The sequence below is a fragment of the Grosmannia clavigera genome, assembly GCF_000143105.1.
Source record: "Grosmannia clavigera kw1407 unplaced genomic scaffold GCSC_140, whole genome shotgun sequence".
Taxonomy (NCBI): domain Eukaryota; kingdom Fungi; phylum Ascomycota; class Sordariomycetes; order Ophiostomatales; family Ophiostomataceae; genus Leptographium; species Leptographium clavigerum.
The window spans coordinates 3,059,092-3,077,706 of record NW_014040801.1 but is presented as its reverse complement, the minus strand read 5'-3'; the positions used below and the strand labels follow the sequence as shown (position 1 = coordinate 3,077,706).

Here is an 18,615-nt window from a genome sequence, read left to right as displayed (position 1 = left end):
GCCCTGGATGCCTGAAGATTAAGCACCCTGCTATCGCTATGCCCAAACGAGCAATATTGCGCGCCAAGTTCGATGGCTGGATGGAATTATGCATTCTATCTCCATAATAAAACGCTTTATCGTGTACAAGTACGTCGTACTCCGTACTCTTCGGCCTTCCACGTACGATGCAGGAAACGATGCGCTACTCGTGCTCCATGCGCTAGCGTATGCAGCTCACCGATGAGGATTGAATGAGGTAAAGAGGCGAAGATCATGGTCTGTGAGAACCCTGCTCCGGACGCTATGAGAAAAGATGCAATGTCGGCGCGTTGCAGCGTAGCACTCCGTTCAAATCTGCACGCACGGGCATGGCGAACCGGGTGAATTCCGTTCTTCTACGAGTACGAGCGTCAGGCATCTGCCATTTTCCTCTTTCTTTTCGTTTCGCGTAATCAATGTGATCAGGTCACCCCCATGAGCAGTACACCCGTATGCTGATCTTGGTCCTCCGTGAGCTGTGAGTGACGGTTCTTACTATTTTAAAAAGGACTGAAGCGAGGTGAAGCAACGCCAGATTTGGCAGCGATTAACAGCAAGTGTCTCCTGTTGGGTTTTGAAAGTATTGTGCGCAAACATCAGACGCAGTGAAATGTACTCGCATACTACGATATGCAGGGAGTAGGATACATTTGGCTTGTGATTGGCGGCGGATACGAGTCTTCATTATGGTTGCAAGCCCCTCGTCGTCCCCTGTCTTGCAAACTGAGGCTTTTTGCACTCCGATGTTACAATTGACAGGGGAGCGCATTGGGCTCCGGTCCAGACAGAGGTAAAATACTGATCAGAGAAAACAGGCTGGGAGCTGAGGAGGCCGGGATTCCGCTGTTTATGCAAGACAAGCGGGGAAGAAGAAACGGCAACATTAGCTTTCTTTTGAGAGACTTAGTTTTGAGATGGGGTGCGCACGAGATGCGACGAAATATTTTCTGTTTGGCTCTGCGAGTTCTGCCATGGTGCTACGATTTGTGGTTGCACGTGCATCCGGTGATGGGAGTGCAGCTACACTGCTGTTGTATGCTGTGCAGTCCGATTTCATAGTAATCCGTACTACGTACATATGGTAATTGATCAGACCAATTGAGCTTTGCACCACATGGGACAAAAATGCCTTTGAGGGCGGGAAGACTATTATCATGTCGGGAAAGGCTCTTATCTTAATTCACACCAACGGCAAGTTCATTGCCACAGACAAGGTTGCTTCCGGCCATTGGTACCTGGTGCCGGCACTTCCTACGACGCAGGATAGCTCTGCTAAAACCGGTATTCACAGCTTACTCCGTACTCCGTATTTCTTACGGCCTTTGTCCATATGGGCGTTTCACGGCGGATGTGGATAACTTTTCCATGCCGTAGCTACCAGCCATTGTCCTTCCAGCTACTGGGACATGCAGGACGGGCATGGCGAAAAAATCGGTAGTGACACATAAGATTTTGAAGAAAGCTGTTCACTTGTGGGGAAAACGTCACGACTGGGTCATCGTGCCCGTCCATGTGGCGATTGCTGACCTTTACTGTACGGAGTACAATGTGTCTTGTGATCCCAGGCTGTTTCAGACCGGGAAATGCGGGGTGAAAAATGCTGAACCCTACATAGTATGGAGCACTTCGGATGCAAATTCCTTGCGCCAGCTCTCTCCGGTTTCCCAACATTGCGCGTGGAGACGTAACCCGATTTTCGGCGGCCGCTGATGCGGCCAGCTTCACCTCGGAGGCAAGATACCCTTCCCGGCTAGCAGACGTTGCGGTGAGAGGTTCATCTGCGTTCTGCTGCTTCAATGTGCGATGCAGGAACAAATTGTCCCTCTGCAGCATGTCGTAATACCATGCACACATTTCTCTGTGCGATGCGATACCGCAGGCTGATGACTCATTTTTTTTCCTGCCACGGGACCAAGACGGGTTGGGTCCTCTGCCCCAGTAGCGGCTGACTGTTGCCACAGTCGGCCAGCCGAGAATGGCCGAGCTGGCTTGAGGATCAGCAAGGATGATCCCCGTCCATCGCAGCTGTGCGGTCTCAACGGCGAGGACAGATCGGGCTCATCCGCACACCGTCTCTCTCCTTGGCCGCTCTCTCTTCGCAATCCTCTTCTTCATCAGGTCATGTGCCCCCACAAAACCGGCGTCCGGTGTGCCCATGCTGGACTTTCTACATTCGGCAACACACCCCTGCCAACAGTGCGAGTCGATGAGTGACAGGCCGAAGACCGTTTTAGTGCCTGCCACTAACAAGAAAAACGACGCCAAGGAAGTAAGAGATGGCCTAGAGTGACTCTCGATTGATAGTTAAAACGGTCCTCTACGACGTATCTTACATAGTAGCGGGCGTTTTGGCTCGTCTGTACGCCGTACGCCGTATGGCCCTCTTGGGCTGCGCTGAAGGAAGCGAAGCTTCGACCCACCCGGGCATTACGAGTAGCCGACCCCGTTGCTTGCATTCTGATCTTCGGCTAGCCCCTCTCTTTGCCCTGCCAATCTCTCAATCACCAATTGCACACTGGCATCACACTTTGCTTTTTCCTCGTCGGCCAAGGTACGGTCCGACTCTCTCGTAATGGCAGACCCTAGTTGCCATCTCCCCATTCTTCGCACTTTCATCGGCAGCAACCGGGAAGGGTTTTCGTCGCTCTCGTCGCATTCGGAACAGCCAAATGCGGTAATAGATGGAAACATGGTCGGCTCGATCATGCGAGTTTGCAACCATGTGCGTACTTCCATTTTTTTTTTTTGCGGTCCTCTCTGCCCTTGTTAGCTACACACAGATGTCTTTTGCAGACGGCAGAAGTGGTGCAATGGGCAAGCACGGCATATACATATCTGAGCACCTTTATGCCATTGCGATTACACTGCACGTTGCTATATTAATGGACTCCGTACTCCGTACTTGTATCTCACTCCGTATGGTTACATCACAGACCGGCCCCATGTTTAGCTCCACCCCACCGGTGCCAGAATATGTGCGTACGACGTACTCGTACTCTTTCTTGTACTCCGTACTATGTATGTATGCACATGGTTATAGTAGCTGGCTGACCAGGTCAAGCCTCCCGCCACGTCAAGCTTCCCCATGAGCCCTGTAGGGCCTGAATTGCGGTCCTTCAGTGCTCGTACGTCGACAGTGAGAGTGGCATGCGCAGACGTCTCAGACTTCAAGCCGGCTGGCATCTGGCTCCCAATGATTCCTAAAGGCTCTCCGCGATCGCCAGAGCACAGCCATACTCCGTAGTGGCACGGCCTCGGCCCTTGGACCTCGGCCTGTGACCCAAGAGAGCTTCAGATGGCAGTGGGGATGAAACAATTCCGGCCAATGAAAATTCTATGCTGCGGGCGCTTAACGCAATTTATGTGAAAACAGGGCGGGCCTGCGGGAGGAACTGCAAGGTGGCGTGAAGATAGGAGGAGTCCATGCAAAGAAGACCTCTGATAGCAGTTGCTGCAACCTGGTTATTTTTGTGCCATTTGGCCCCCTCTGTCCAATGGGGTGTTAGCGCCGTCCGCAGAACAAGTGGCACGACATTCTTTTTAGACCAATCGGCGCCGCAGACGATCCCTTCCTGCAATGCGCTCTGCACTGCAGCTCGTACCTTCCCTGTCCGACTTCCCGTTTCGCCAATGATGCTTCGTCTCTCAACGCGCCAATGCAAGCTATCTTGGTCTGTTCACACTTCGACCCCCCCCTATGACCCTCCCTGGTCATCTGAGCCAGTCGTTTTACCGCTCCTCCGCGGTCAACAGGGCTGCTTCTGCTCTGCACCAATTCTATTCTTGCATACTTTTCAAGGCTAACACAGAGGTTGGGTTACGGCCCTTGCCCCCAACGAAAGACTCGCAGTCAATGCGTTCCCGTTGCTGGGGGCAGTCTCTCGAGCCACTGAGGGTCGATTATGATGTGCTCAGACGACTAAAGATCTGTCTTCTCCATAACAGAGGCGAGGACAGCCGGGGGCTTGAAAACAACAAAAGCCAGTCACTGTGACGGGACATCCTGCATGTGCCAGTGCTGTGATTAAAGCCGCTTATCATTGCTAGTTTATCCGTCACTGTCACCTCAAGGGTTATCCCTCTCTACTAAGATACAAGCTGTCACCACCTCTACGATCCCAGGCACAGCCATCCTTCCATACATAATTCTCTGTAGCCGCCCGCTCATCCTCACGACTGTTGTCCTTTTTTTCGAGTTTTCGAAGTTTCTGTGAAATTGCGTGTTGGATCCCATCAAGCTCTCCTTTTTGGTCGTTTCCTTTTGTTTGCCGCCGACCCCGTTTCTTGCGCCAAGCCCGCCTCTCCTGTGTACCGTTTTCCCTATTTACAACACTGTCACTCCTGTCTGTCTCGTTGACCGAGAAAACAGACCCACTGGCAACGGTATCATAAAACGAAAAAATCGAGACCTATCCGAAATACTCAAGCGAGAGGAGGCGACTGAGCCCGCGAACGTTACAAAACCATACCAAGGAGGAGTAGGTGACAGCCAAACGACATACGAAACACAAACATACAAAGACAAGCACTTGGGGGCGAAACAAACAACATGGTAAGACTGCCCCACCAATTGTACTGTCTCGATCTATGTTCTGATCAAATATACTACCAGACGTCCCATATGCCCACTGCTGTCGCATGGCAGCCGTCACGAGAAATGCAGCAGAAGGGCTCACAATTCCTTCATAACTCATTTTTCAGTCTGAAGGGCGTCCAAGACAGACCAGTATCTGTGGCGACTGAATTTATGGAGTCTGACTTTGAGGACGATGAAATTTTGAGCGACTACGAAGACGGTGAAAACTCGCCACGTGTGAGCCTGCACGTAAGTTGACACACTTTATGAAATAAACCCGCACAAGCTTGTGTTCTGCTAGCTAACGATTTACGCAGTCTGGCCAGCCCAGCTTCACCACTGTGTCATCCTACGACGAGGCCCAGACACCGAGGTCCAGTCGAATGCCCACAGATTACCACATCGCGGTAGAACAGCCAAAACAAGTCGAGGGCCCCCGTGGGCCGCACTTGTTCCGGATTTCCACTCTGTCAGCCGAGTTCCAGGCCGAATTCCAGAATGCCTTGTCTTTGTCACCCTTGACTCCAAAAGTGCCGAGGGGCGAGGGGCTCCCACAGGTTCAGCGGCCCCCGCAACAACAGGTGCCGCTGCCGCTGGGTATCACCCCTCTGCCTACCAAGAAGACGTACAGTGGACCGTTCCAGTTCACTGACGAGGAACTGGACACGCGGGATCTGTATTCGTGGTCACCGGAGAAGGTCGCACAGCGGATGCTCAATGCAGGCTTTGAGCTCAAGGTGTGTGAGCGTTTTGTGGAGAACGACATCACGGGAGGTATATTGATTACGCTCAAGTTCGAGGATCTCAAGGAGCTAGGCATTCCTTCATTTGGCGTGCGGACAAATGTGTGGACCCAGATCAATGCGATGAAGAACGTGCAGCCGGCGGCCGAGCCGCGTCCGGAGACGCCGATCGAGGACGAGCCAGATCGGCATGTGCGGCGCGAGCTGCGGCAGCAAGATGGTCCTGGACGGCCGCTGCGGCGGCGGGCAAGCAGCCGGCGCAAGAAGACGCGCATGGACGACGTTGTGACGCCGCTGGAGTCGGTGTCGATTGTGGGTATCGAGCAGATAGTGCCGAAGCCGCACCAATGTTCCAAGGGCGAGAACTGCAGCAAGTGGAAGCGCAACCAGCGGATGATTGAGGCGTTCAAGAAAGATCATCCCTTTGTCGATATGGACAAGGGTGGTATCATCATGATCGCGGGCGACCCGGGCAACCCGGAGACGGCAAAGGCCATATGTCCGTGGACTGCGGTGGAGGACGACAACCAAAACCAGGGCCTGGGCCAGAACCAAGGCCAAGACCAGTACCTGCGGCCGCTGTCAGACATGGTGCCGTCGGTGGTGGCTTCATCCGACGTCATGGGCCCGGGTGTGTTGCCGGCACCCACACAGGCATTGCAAGAGGACACGCTTCGGACAGTGCAGACACGAGACCCGCAGGACAACGTGCGACAGTTCCTGGACTTCCAGCACCAACACATAACTTCCTGCAGCGAGGTGCCACCGACGCCACCGTTTGAGCTCTACCCTACCCGCCAACAGCCGATTGAGGGTCTGCGGTCGTTGCCCCGACTGTCGATCCCGTCAAAGATGCGGCAGTCCACAGCTGCTGCAGCTGCTGTCGTCTCGGCCAGCCAATCCACGGTGCGGCAGCCATGCTGGGCACCTGAGTCGGCGCAGACGGCATCGACAGTGCCCACATCAGGCACATCATATACGCACACGGCTATGGAGGAGTCGCCGGATCGCACGCCGATGGAAGTGTACCGGTTCGGGACCCCGTTTTCGGAGATGGACGTGCCGGTGACGACGGTGCCTCTTGGCCCAGTGGCTCGTGATGTCTCGCAGTCTGTGCCCCCCGACATGAACTACCGTGCGGGACCGACGAGGACCATGTCGCGAGCCTCTGCACGCCGGCCGTCGTTCCCAGTCCTGCCGTCGCTAGACGAGAACAGAGCGACTGCAGCGATGACGCGCGGGCAGCGCCAGCGATCGTCCCCTCTGGCGGCAGCTCCGACGGCAGGCAGCTCTCTGCCAGCTACCACGCGGGTGCTGCAGCCGCCACCACGCATCAAGTACCCGTGGTCGCCGGAACGGGCGACGTTTGAGACGGCCATTGCGCCCATTTCGTCTGTACTGGGGCATGCGGCACCGGAAGCGTCAGACTCCTCGTCCTCGTCTCTCGTCTCGACTGGCTCATTCAGCACCGGGGCTTCGGGGTCGACCATGGCGACGTCAGTCAGCGGCAACGTGGTGGTGCGGACGAGGGACGACGTCACAGGGGATCACGTGACGTATCAAGGTCCAGTGAAGAAGCGCAAGACCAAGATGCTGCGGCACGAGTGGCACGACCGGTTTGTGACGCTCAAGGGCACGCGGCTGGCAGTGCACAAGGACGCCAAGAACGTCGACCGCACGCTCGAGTATGTGGACATTGACGACTATGCCATTGCCTGCTCATCGATGGCTGCGTCGACCAGCAAGCTGAACGCAGCCTTCAAAGCCATGAGTATCCGACGCGGCGGAAGTGCCGACCCCATGCAGTCGAGCAAGGCGGCGGACGTTGCTGCCTTTTCCTTCCAACTGATCCCACAGGATTCACGCGGTGGTGTGCGTCTGAGGAAGCGGGAGAGCAGTCTGCCTACCGGCAGCAGTGCAGGTGTCAGTGGCTCGGCAGCTCTTTTGCCGACACTGGTGCCAGCTTCGGTGGCAGGCTCTGTTGCCGCGACTGTGACAGTTTCTGCAGCAGCAGCAGCAGCGACGGCGGCGGCGCCTGTCTCTGAGAAGCCGTCATCACCGCCACCGCCGCCAAGCGATGCCGTCAACGGCACGGGCAAGACGCATCACTTTGCAGTCAAGAGTCGGGACGAGCGGATCGAGTGGATGCGCGAACTGATGCTGGCCAAGGCCATGCGCCAGAAGGGCGAGGGCTTCGAGGTGAGCGTGAATGGTAACATGATTTGAGGCGGGAAAGGTGGTGATGATGGAAAAATTATGAATGCATGAATGAATACGTATGTATGCCTGCGAATTTGTCTGTTTGTCAACGTCAAGGGCGACCTTGAGGATTTGCTTGTAATAGTTCTATACCACGCTCCTTCGTCATGGGCGGCATTTTGAATTGATCTTAGTTAGTTTTACCTTGTTCCACTTGTGATTACAACGGACTCTGCTCTTGGTCACAAATGTACTCCATATGTCCATTTTATTTATGCTTGGGTGATTGCTATCTTACAAGGGTACGCCCAACTGGCCACGGCCCCCGCTCAGGTCTTGAGCATGGGCCGGTTGAGGTTGGCCATCTCGGCCACGGCGTCCCAGTCGATTGCATTCCACCAGGCGTCGACAAAGGCAGCCTTGCCACCGTAGCCGTCGGCGCCGAGGCCGTAGTCGCGCAGCCAGACGTGTTCCCAGGTGCTGAGGCAGAGCAGGGGAATAGCGTCGATGCCGCCGGGCGGGCGACGGTCGGTGGACGAGGCGGCGGGGAGATGGGTGGAGGATGAGGAGGCGGTAAAAGCAGTGGCCGAGGAGACACCGCCGGCAGAGACGGCCGCAGCCTGTTTGTCGAGCCATTGGCGGGCGACATTGCCACTGCTGCTGCTGCTGTCGACGCCATCAGCACCGACGGTATTCATGTCGACAGCCTGTCGCCGCCAGTGAGCGCCCGGATACGGTGAGCCAGCCAGGTAGGTGGTCAGCAGGCGCAGATTGTCGCCGCCGCGGCCAGACTGCGGCAGATGGCTGGCCTTGACGAGCCAGATGAAGCCGGGCCCGAACATGGCCGAGGCGGTGGCAGCAAACTCACGGCGCAGGGTCTCGGCGCTGCCAAAGTTGTCGTCGATGGCGCTGCGCAGGGGTGCCGGGATCTCAGCCGGCGTCCCGTCCGACGACGGCCGCAGCTGCTTGAAGAAAAAGTCCGTGTTGTGGGCCATGCTGGCGTGGTTGAAGACGGCCGCCTGGGACGGCGAGCGGGCCGAGTCCAGGACGATGCCCTTGAGATCGCGGTCTTCGTAGTCGGTGCCTGGGGAACAAAGTGTCAGCTGAGGGCAGGCAAACATAGTAAAGAGAAAGAAAATCCCCCCCCGTAATGGAAAATACCTGCTACCAGCTGGTTCAGCCGGGCTAACATCAGCGTCATGTGCTGCGACCAAGCCAGGTCGAAGCCCTCGGCCGAGAGCAGGTGTGGCACGCCAACACGGACGTCGTGTCTTGATTTGGGCATGTGGTGTATGCGCCGGCAGGACGTCGTCGCTGCTGCTGCTACTGCTGCCGCTGTCGACTGTGACTGCTGGAGCCGGCGGCCGAGCGCGCCGACGGCCGACGGCCCACGTAACCTCGGGCGGAACATGGCACCGGCAGGATGCACGAAATAAACAGACTGTGACGAGGTTCGCAAAGTTGTACGGCGGTCTTGGTCCGTGGCAGGCCCGCTTGATCGTGTGATTTCACCGAGTCGTCTGTCGTTGCTGCACAAAATCGGCAGCTGCTGGTTTTTTTCGCTAGATGTGGTGTTCTGCCAGGCCTGACCGCCCTCACGGACCTAACCTTGCTTTGCGGGACAGAAGGTCCAACGACAAGTCTCTATACTAATGCTCGACTCAATACTTCGATTTCATGAGGAGCTTCAGCGCATGCCAGATATCCACTCTGGGAGCCTCCGCATTGCAGACTTCCCACGTGCTACTCCGCCGACCAAACAGCCGGCTTCCGACAGAAGCTGAACACAAAATGAGCCATTGGCGCACTTTCGATTCATGTTTCTGTCCAAGAAACTCAGATAGGCCTTCTCTCAGCTTTCGGCCTCTTATGCCTGTCAGTGTATCTGTGGTAGGTCTGAATATACTCAGACTCAGGAACTCGTAAGTACAACATTGTGTATAAGTAAAATTAAATCAAAACGCTAGATATATTCATATTGGTGATCCAAGTATCTTGTTGAAAACGTCACGCTCCTGTTAATGCGAAAACATACGAACGCCACAATACCCAGCCATACATACGCAGATGCCCTGCCAGGGACCCCAAGATCAACGCCGTCGAAGCGCTATGTAGACGCTCGAAACAAAGGATACGACGCTGGTGCAGAAGTGCAATGTGAAACAAACAAAAAGACGCGGAAAACTTCCGTCTAGTCGTCCTCCATCATTGCCAACATGTCCAGCTCCGTCTTGACGAGCTGCTCGAATTCTTCGCGGTCAATGCCCGACGCCCTGGCGAGCATAAAAAGGCTCTTGATGCTTCGCGACACGTGCTGCTTGACGCCAAACTCGCCCCGTTCCCGCTTGTCGGCCGAGTGCTCTAGCTTGGCGACCGCCGCCGATCCGCTCGAGGAGCTCTGGCTCGAGGCCGAGGCAGGCCGCGGGTGGATCAGGTTGGCGAGGCGTTCGTTGTCCTCGCCGGCGTCGTTGCCGTTGGTGTTGCCGTTGACAGCGCGCTCGAGCGTCAGGACAGCCGTCGGCCGGCCGAACCCGATAGGAGGTGTGGCAATAGCGGGTTCCCCAACGTCCTCATCGGGGTCGTGGCTGTCCATGGCCGGCTGCACGGTGTCGTACTGCGCAAAGTAGGCGTCGTCGGCCTCTGTCTCTGTGCTCTGCTGGGTACTGGTGGCAGCAGCAGTCGGCAGCGGTGCTGGAGAGCGCTTGACAGCAGGCGTGCGAGCGGGTGTGGCGTCGTATTGGGCCCAGTAGTCGTCGTCCTCGTCATCTGTGTCTTGGTCTGCTGATGTTTTTGTTGTTGCAGCACCTGCACCTGCACCTGCACCAGTACCGGCAAACGCCCGCTCGGCCTCGGCGGCTGATTGGTAGCCGCCAAACGAGGCAAAGGCGTCAGGAGTGTCGGGGATGCTGACCTCACCGACACGCCAGCCGCTGCCGCCCCCTTCGTTGTCAGTTTCGCAGTAGACTAGCCGGAAGACGAGGTCGAGATCTCGCAGGAGGACGAGGGCCTGCAGGGTCTCGATGTCGATGCGCTGGTAACGAATCTGGACGTCGCCACCATTGCCGGCACCGGCGCTGTCCCAGTCGATCTCCACCTCGCCCGAAAGCGGATGGGGCTCGAGCCGGGTGCTGCGGGCAATCTCAACCAGCCTGGCTGCTTTGACCGCGTCGTAGGAGAGCAGGCGGATCCAGGGCTCGGAGCTGGATGCCGAGAGAAACTGTACGCGCTGGCGTAGAATGGGTGTGAGAAGCGGAAGAATGGCCGTGGCCGGCTCAGACGCGATGGCGGCGCTGGGCAGCGACGGCAGCAGGGGGGCCACGATGCCTCGCGCATCGAGCGGGCAGATGACCTCTGTCATGGTGTGTGAGGGGGGAGAAGGGGGAGAGAGAGAAGGAGAAGGTGAGGGAGAGGGCGAGGGAGAGGATGAGGAAGAGGGACAAAAGGGGAGGTAAGGGGGGAGAGAAAGAAAAGGAGAATATAAGTGTGTAGGCGAGACTGCAGTAAGGAACTGCTGTAGAGAGAGTAGAAGGTGGAGGGGAACAAGAAGGGGAAATGTGCCTTGATAATAGCGTGAGGGTCGATTAGAATGGATCACGCGTAAGATACGCAAATGATTTTGTAATGTGAGCAAGCGTATTATGTGCAAGACGCTTCTGCCGCTACTTGAGTGAGGAGAACCTGGGCTATAGACAATATATGGAGGCGAGAAGTGAAAAGACAAGAGGCCTCGCCAAAGCCTATTTCCGATTCGGGTTAGGGCGCTGTCTGCTAGGCTCCAACAGCGTCCATGTGCCCGCATGCCCTGAGTACGTCGTAGTGCGCCACTCTCCTTCCGCCCTCATTGCGGTGCTTCGGGCAGACGGAACCAATCAGCAGCGGCACAAAGCGCACCTCCCAAACAAAGCCTTGGGGCCCCGCGCTCTTGTTCTGGGGTGCACCTGCCCCGGCTTCGGCCTGCCGACGGCAAAACCGGCCAAATTAGAGCTAGAGCTCCTATACGGAGTACTCCGTATGTGACTAAGACAGCAGTGCAACTTGCTGACCTCTCCTTTTTTTGTTCTCTCTTCTGTGGGTCTTCTAATATGGATCTGCCGTCTACGGAGTACCAGTCTGGCTCGGGGTTGCAAAGGTGGCTGGGCAATGAATATCTCTGTCTCTGGTCTGTTGTACGAGCAGGATCTGGTTCAATGGCTGGATAGGAGATGCGCGTCTGAGACGGTGGGGTCTCACATTCTGCGAAACGGCAGGTTCGGCACTGTATGCAGTTCTGGAGATTGCCATGCAACAGCGGGTGATGACGTAGCTTCCACTTTGACTCTTTAGCAGCCACGAATAGGATTGGAGGTACGAAGTACCCTGTGCAAATGCAACTTACCGCCTTTAAGCTCTTAATAAGGCCCATGTACGGCGTACCTTAAAGTGTATATACGTTGTATGGACTTTGTAATCAACTATGTAGGTTTATGTCTCCGTTCCTTTTTACTATCGCTTGATATCGCTTGATATAACTCTGAAAATTGTTTAATGCGATGAAGACGTACGGCAGAATAATTAGATATTATAAGATGCTGTCTCGCCCCACTATATATCTTACCTATGCAGGGTACGGAGTAGTGCAGGGCAAATAACGGTGATTCGTAGTGTTAATAGCACTTTTCGACTAGATCTGAGAAAAAAGCATAACCCCAAAGGTCTATCATATTTGCGCGCCAACTGCAATTGGGACGGACTCTGGACACCAAACCAAGGATACACCTTCCAACGACCTCAGTGACTGTCTCCCGACACGTGCATGCATGTCTAGCAAGGGAGAGCGCCTGAAAGATGAGGTAAGCCGGGCATCGCGCACGCTTCCGGATAGCAGCGATCAGACGGCTGACAGTGTGGACACAGGGCTCAAAGCTTCAGGTGGTGATTGCCGGAGGGACGGCAGGGCTGATTGCGCGGTAAGTTTTGGTGGTGGTCAGGGCTGCACGGCGCAGACACGAACACGGACACGACGCTGACGTCTTTTCCTTTTTTCCTCTTTTTCCAGCTTCCTGGTCGCGCCGCTCGACGTGGTCAAGATCCGGTTGCAGCTGCAGACGCACTCGCTCTCGGACCCACGGTCGCAGCTGAACCTGCACGGTGGCCCGACGTACAAAGGCACGCTGCCGACGATGCGACACATTATCGCGCACGAGGGCCTGACCGGCCTGTGGAAGGGCAACGTGCCGGCCGAGCTGATGTACGTGTGCTACAGCGCGATCCAGTTCACGGCCTACCGGACAGCCACGCTGCTGGTGCAGCAGGCGGCCGGCGGCCCGGGCGTGCTGCCGCCGAGCATTGAGTCGTTCGTATCGGGCGCGGCAGCCGGCGCAGCCGCCACCACGGCCACATATCCGCTGGATCTCTTGCGCACGCGCTTCGCAGCCCAGGGCTCCAAGGACCGTGTCTATACGAACTTGCGCCACGCTGTGCGCGAGATTGCCCGCGATGAGGGTCTGCGCGGCTTCTTCCGCGGCCTCGGCCCTGCCATCCTGCAGATCGCCCCCTTCATGGGCACCTTTTTTGCCGTCTACGAGGGCCTGCGCGCGCCGCTGCTGCGCGCTCACCTGGCTGACCGGCTCCCGTTTGGCGGTGGTGATGCGGCCGCTGGTGCCGTTGCTGCCGTCGCCGCCAAGACCGCCGTCTTCCCGCTCGACCTCGTCCGCAAGCGCATCCAGGTCCAGGGCCCGACGCGCGGCCGCTACGTCCACAAGAACATCCCCGTCTACGACGGCAGCGTCGGCCGCACCCTGCGCAAGATCGCCCGCCGCGAGGGCATCCGCGGGCTCTACCGCGGGCTCACCGTCAGCCTGCTCAAGGCTGCTCCCGCCAGCACCATCACCGTGTGGACCTACGAGCGAGTGCTGCACCTGTTGATGCGGCTAGACAAGCACGACTGAGGGATGGAAGGAAGGACGAGAATGATGGACTTGCAGGAATTGTCCCTTTCCTGAGACGTCGCCTGTATTTCTATCATACACACAGATGCACAGAACACGCGTCCCCGCTCTCTTCCGGCCTATTTGCCCTTCTTGACCCAGTCCTCGACGGTCTCGCGCACGGCATGGACCTTGTCGTCGGCGTAATTCTTGCTGACCTGTGCGTGCAGCTTGGCAAAGTAGACGGACCGCTCAATGGCCGCGCGCGTCTGCAGGTGGGCCTGGGCGATGACCGGTACGCGCTCCTCGTACTGCCAGAGCAGGTCGGCGCAGTTGCGCATGGTAACCGGCAGCAGACCCCAGCCGGCGCTGACGCCAAAGGCCAGCGGCACGGTGGCGCGCAGCAGAATGTTGCTGCGACGCGTGACGATGCTGCCGGCCATGGCGGCCACGAGCACGTAGACGGAGCCGGGCATGAGCCGCTCGCCGCTCTCGCGTGACGGTGCCAGCGACGCGATCGTCTCGGTGAACGACCGCTCGAGCCCAAACACCCGGTTGGCCGCCTGGTTGACGCCATCCTCGGCCGCGCGGGCCTGACGGTACAGGAACAGGCGGGCGAGCCGGATCTGGCCGGCGAGTCGGTCGGTCGGTGTGGGGCCATGCCGGATCGGTGCTGCTGGCGACGGCGATGGCGACGGAAAAACCGTTGCGACAGCTGTGGAGGAGGGTGCAGGCGATGCCAATGGCTCGGGGGAGGATGGTGTCGGGGCAGCGGGCGACTTGGCCGCGGACAGCGGCGCAGGCGAGGGCACGTAATAGTCGTCGTAAATGGGCTTCTTGGCCTAGAGATGGTCAGAACTGTTTCCGTTTCCGTTTCTGTTTCTGTTTCTGTTTCTGTTTCTGTTTCTGTTTCTGTTTCTGTTTCTGTGGTGGACTGACATAGTTATCCGGAGCTTCGGCATGCGCCGTCCGCGGGTAGAGCACGACACCTCCAAGCAGCATTGCAGCCACGGGTGCTGCAGCTCCCTGTCATGGTTGATTAGCAGGGCGAGTGCGGGTGGACGGGAGAGCATTAGACTGCAAGGCACATACCCGTTGCAAAAGTCTGGCTGCCATGACCGGTCAATGGAGGATGGGGAGGACGCGGCGAGAGAGGGGAAGAAGCCCGGTCAGACGATCGAACGAGAAGGAAACAGTCAAGCGACACCGCAGAAGGAAAGGCTGCAGACGGAGGAGACGGGCGAGGTCGATGAACTTGAACTTGTTTGGTGATGCAGGGAAATTCGCTGTCTCTCTCTCTCTCTCTTTTCTTCGTTTGGCTCGGCAGCTGCTGCGGCTATTTTTCGGGAGCACCTTCCCATTCATTTTTATTCTATTTTTTTTTGACCTGATTTCAATCGCCGTGTACTGACTAAGCCATATTGGACCTAGCGCTGTCCAGACGCTGGGCTTCGGCAGGGACACGCGAACCACTGAAGAAGGCCGAAAAACCCCTCCGTCTTCTGCATACAAGACGCAGCTAGACGGCCATGTTGAAATACGTGCGGAGAGTACGGCCGCTGCCGTGGATATGCGGGCGATGTCTGGGGCAGACGTCGCTCAGGCAGACACAGCAGCGCCGGCCGCTCTCATGGACGGCGACCAGGCTGTCCGCACAAGAGACGAGCGAATTGTCTGCATTGCCCTTGGCAGGATCCCTGCCGACGGACCACCGGGTCAACACGGGCCAGGAGAGAGACGACGACGCGATGCTGCGGTCCATCTTCGACTCGTCGGCCGCATGGACGGCGTTTTCGCGGGCAGCCAAGAGCAGGCCGGCGGTCGGATTGTTTGGCAACGCATACCTGACAGAGCCACGGGGCTTTCTGGCCTTTGCACAAGCCAGCCTGGGACGGGCGCAGGGCATTGTGGACAAGGTGGCGCGGGCATCGTCGGCGGCTGAGTACGGGGCGATCGTGCGAGACCTGGACCAGCTGAGCGATCTGCTGTGTCGGGTGATCGACCTGTGCGACTTTGTGCGGGCCAACGCGCCCGACAGCCAGATGCAGCAGGCCGCCTCGGATGCCTGGGCCACGGCATACCAGTATATGAACCAGCTGAACACGACGACAGTGCTGGCCGACCAGCTGGACGTGGCCATGGGCAGCGCCGCCGCATCGGCCGGCTGGGGCGAAGAGGAGCAGGCCGTGGCCGCCATGCTGAAGCTGGACTTTGCCAAATCGGCCGTGGACTTGCCGCAGGAATCGCGCGACCGTTTTGTCGATCTGTCACAGCGAATCAGCGAGGTCGGCACTCGCTTCGTCGAGACCATGGCGCCGGCTCAGGCTCGTCTGGACCTGCCCAGCGCCGCCTGTCGCGGCCTTGATCCGGTCGTGGCCCGCGGTCTGACCACCCGTGGCCGCCTACGGCTGCCGACCGCCAGTGCTGAGGCTGCGCTGGCGCTGCGCAGCGTCGTCGACGAGGACGTTCGCAAAGCCGTGTATTATGCGTCTCGCACGGCCTCTCCTCACACTGTGCAGCTGCTCGAACAGCTTCTGTGCCAACGCGCTGAGCTCGCCGGCCTCGCCGGCTTCGACAGCTACGCCCACATGGCGCTGCGCGACCGCATGATGGCCCGGTCGCCCGAGTCGGTGCGCCGCTTCCTGCTGGCGCTCTCGGGCAGCAACGCACCGCGGGCACGGAGCGAGCTGGCCGAGCTGATCGCAGCCAGGGCTTCCAGTGCTTCAGCTCCCGACATCCTTCCCCCTTGGGACCGCGACTTTTACATGCGCGCCTTGCGCCGGGCTGACGATGCTGCTGCGCCGCGTCAGAAGCTGCTGCACGGCACTCCGCTGTCGCACTACTTCTCGCTCGGCACCGTGATGCAGGGCCTCTCGCGGCTGCTGCAACGACTCTATGGCCTACGACTCGTTCCGCGCGCCACACCGCCCGGCGAGACCTGGCACCCCGACGTGCGTCGCCTTGACGTCGTCTCCGACACTGACGGTCACGTCGCCGTCCTCTACTGCGACCTCTTCTACCGCGACGACAAGTCGCCCAACCCGGCCCATTTCACCGTGCGCTGTGCCCGCACCATCTCGCCGGCCGAACTGGCTGCTGCCGCCGACAGCGACCTCGGCCGTGCCCTCGGCTCGCCCGCCAAAGCCGCCAATGATGGCATGGCCACCATACGCACCGCCGACGGCGCCGTCCACCAGCTGCCGACGATCGCGCTGGTCTGCGACTTTGCACGCAGCGGTACAGGCGGTGGTGGTGGGTTTTTGTCACGTGTCGGGTCACGTGATAGACCAGCACTCCTCAGCTTCCACGAAGTCGAGACCCTCTTCCACGAGATGGGCCATGCCGTCCACTCGGTCCTGGCCCGCACGGCGCTGCAGTCTGTCGCCGGCACGCGCTGCGCCACTGACCTCGCCGAGCTGCCGTCGACGCTGATGGAGCACTTTGCCGCTGACGCCTCAGTCCTGGCCCTGTTTGCGCGCCATTACGAGACCGACGCGCCGCTGGACCACGCCCAGGTCGCCGAGGGCCTGCGCCGGTCGCGCCGCTTCGCCGGTCTCGACGACGAGAACCAGATCGTGCTGGCCATGCTGGACCAGGCGTACCACGGGCTGCCTGCCAGTGCTGCCGAGGGTGCCGGCCTCGACTCGACTCGCATCTTTCACGACCTGCAGCGCGCCATCGCCGTCGGACCGGCCGATCCGCCCGGCACCTGCTGGCAGGGCTTCTTCGGCCATCTTTTTGGCTATGGCGCCACGTACTACAGCTACCTCTTCGACCGCGTGCTGGCCGACCGCGTCTGGCACGACGTCTTTGCCGCCGGCCGCGACGGCGCCGCCCTGCATCGCGACAACGGCGAGCACCTGCGTGACTCCCTCCTCCGCTGGGGCGGTGCCCGCGACCCTTGGCGCTGTCTCTCCGATGCTCTGCGCGACAAGCGCCTCGCTCCCGGCGACGAGGACGCCATGGCCCTCGTCGGCAGCTGGGGCACGAGCAACACCTTCCAGCAGAACAAAGGCCGCGTCTGATGGATGCTTTTCATCCGGAAACCCTTGTGAAAAGGGCCTGTCAGAGAGAGAGAGTACTCCGTATGGCCTCGTCATTTTATCTGTTCATATCCTTGTGCAGACAGAGATCAGCCGCATTTAGAAAAGTGGGACTCTGAATTAGAACCAACCAATAAGAGGCCGCCAATACAATTTTAAGACCTGAATACGAAAGGACTCGGCAAGAAGAGCAGTCCAGTCCGAGCGAGAGAACAGGTTGCCCGTGTCTTTCCGACAGCGATCTGGCTGTTGTGGTGCCCGCCTGTACTTGTTCCTCCTGCAATCCATGACGCGCCTGCCGCGACCAATGCGGATGCCGGCTCGAATGATGTTGTGGTCGTGGTGTCTGGCGCTGGTCCTTGTCCTCGCCGGCTCGACTGCGGCTGCGGCTGCAACCTTGACCCCAGCCGCCGCGACAGCCGGCTCGACCGCGACGTCTGCCGTCTCTGCTGCCTCTCCGACCGTGTACAACAGCTCCGCAGCGACGGGCGCGTCCCGCCTCGTCCGCCAGTACGCCTACCACGGCTGCTTCCTCGAGATCACCGGCACCAACGGCACGGCTCCCGGCAGCCGCTCGATCGAGGACGGCACCGACGAGATTCTTCCCGGCAACATGACCGTCCCGCTCTGCCTCGCCTTCTGCGGCTCGGCCGCCTACCCCTACGCCGGACTCGAGTACGGCCGCGAGTGCTGGTGCGGCCAGGACCTGTCCGCCCTGGCCACCGAGGAACCCGCCGCCGACTGCGACCTGCCCTGCGATGGCGACACCTCGGCGCTGTGCGGCGGCAACCTCCGCTTGACGGTACGCCTCCTCTTTTGCTATTTCTATTTCTATTTCTATTTCTGTTTGTTTCTCTCCCGTCGCGAGAAGAGACGCTGACCTTGCCCGCGCAGGTCTACCTGCTGAGTGCGGCTGCTACTGGAGGCGCTGCACATGGAGCGCTGTGGGCAATGCTGGCCGCTATCGTCACAGCGTCTGGTGTGCATCTTGTGTAGGGTATGGAATTATGCTTCGTGAAGAATATATAGATGCGATAGTTGCATAAGACGTTTTTTCCCAATTTCACGCCTGTTCCTTCCTCTTCTGCTCCTTCGTCCCCGCTCCTTCCTCTCTGTATCGTCTTTCT

General features: G+C 58.6%; 7 protein-coding genes across 7 annotated transcripts; 4 read left to right on the top strand and 3 right to left on the bottom strand.

Annotated features, from left to right (window-relative positions):
• Nucleotides 1-4,642: 4,642 nt before the first annotated feature.
• Nucleotides 4,643-7,566, top strand: CMQ_1058 (sam and ph domain containing protein; the record flags this gene model as incomplete). The annotated part of the gene is made up of 2 exons (XM_014318137.1): nt 4,643-4,846; nt 4,915-7,566. The coding sequence occupies 2 exons, from the start codon at nt 4,643-4,645 to the stop codon at nt 7,564-7,566; spliced, it is 2,856 nt and encodes a 951-aa protein (XP_014173612.1).
• A 302-nt stretch (nt 7,567-7,868) lies between these two features.
• CMQ_481 (superoxide dismutase) lies at nt 7,869-8,824 on the bottom strand (the record flags this gene model as incomplete). The annotated part of the gene is made up of 2 exons (XM_014317560.1): nt 7,869-8,623; nt 8,701-8,824. 2 exons carry the CDS (start codon nt 8,822-8,824, stop codon nt 7,869-7,871), a joined length of 879 nt encoding a protein of 292 aa, XP_014173035.1.
• A 906-nt stretch (nt 8,825-9,730) lies between these two features.
• CMQ_394 (uncharacterized protein) lies at nt 9,731-10,897 on the bottom strand (the record flags this gene model as incomplete). The annotated part of the gene is made up of 1 exon (XM_014317473.1): nt 9,731-10,897. One exon carries the CDS (start codon nt 10,895-10,897, stop codon nt 9,731-9,733), a length of 1,167 nt encoding a protein of 388 aa, XP_014172948.1.
• Nucleotides 10,898-12,335: 1,438 nt separating this feature from the next.
• CMQ_1751 (mitochondrial dicarboxylate carrier protein) lies at nt 12,336-13,466 on the top strand (the record flags this gene model as incomplete). Its single annotated transcript, XM_014318830.1, has 3 exons — nt 12,336-12,368; nt 12,433-12,485; nt 12,575-13,466. The coding sequence occupies 3 exons, from the start codon at nt 12,336-12,338 to the stop codon at nt 13,464-13,466; spliced, it is 978 nt and encodes a 325-aa protein (XP_014174305.1).
• A 119-nt stretch (nt 13,467-13,585) lies between these two features.
• CMQ_1153 (uncharacterized protein) lies at nt 13,586-14,561 on the bottom strand (the record flags this gene model as incomplete). The annotated part of the gene is made up of 3 exons (XM_014318232.1): nt 13,586-14,287; nt 14,385-14,471; nt 14,538-14,561. 3 exons carry the CDS (start codon nt 14,559-14,561, stop codon nt 13,586-13,588), a joined length of 813 nt encoding a protein of 270 aa, XP_014173707.1.
• A 413-nt stretch (nt 14,562-14,974) lies between these two features.
• CMQ_945 (metallopeptidase mip1) lies at nt 14,975-17,470 on the top strand (the record flags this gene model as incomplete). The annotated part of the gene is made up of 1 exon (XM_014318024.1): nt 14,975-17,470. One exon carries the CDS (start codon nt 14,975-14,977, stop codon nt 17,468-17,470), a length of 2,496 nt encoding a protein of 831 aa, XP_014173499.1.
• Nucleotides 17,471-17,795: 325 nt separating this feature from the next.
• Nucleotides 17,796-18,484, top strand: CMQ_1541 (uncharacterized protein; the record flags this gene model as incomplete). Its single annotated transcript, XM_014318620.1, has 2 exons — nt 17,796-18,290; nt 18,383-18,484. 2 exons carry the CDS (start codon nt 17,796-17,798, stop codon nt 18,482-18,484), a joined length of 597 nt encoding a protein of 198 aa, XP_014174095.1.
• Nucleotides 18,485-18,615: the final 131 nt, after the last annotated feature.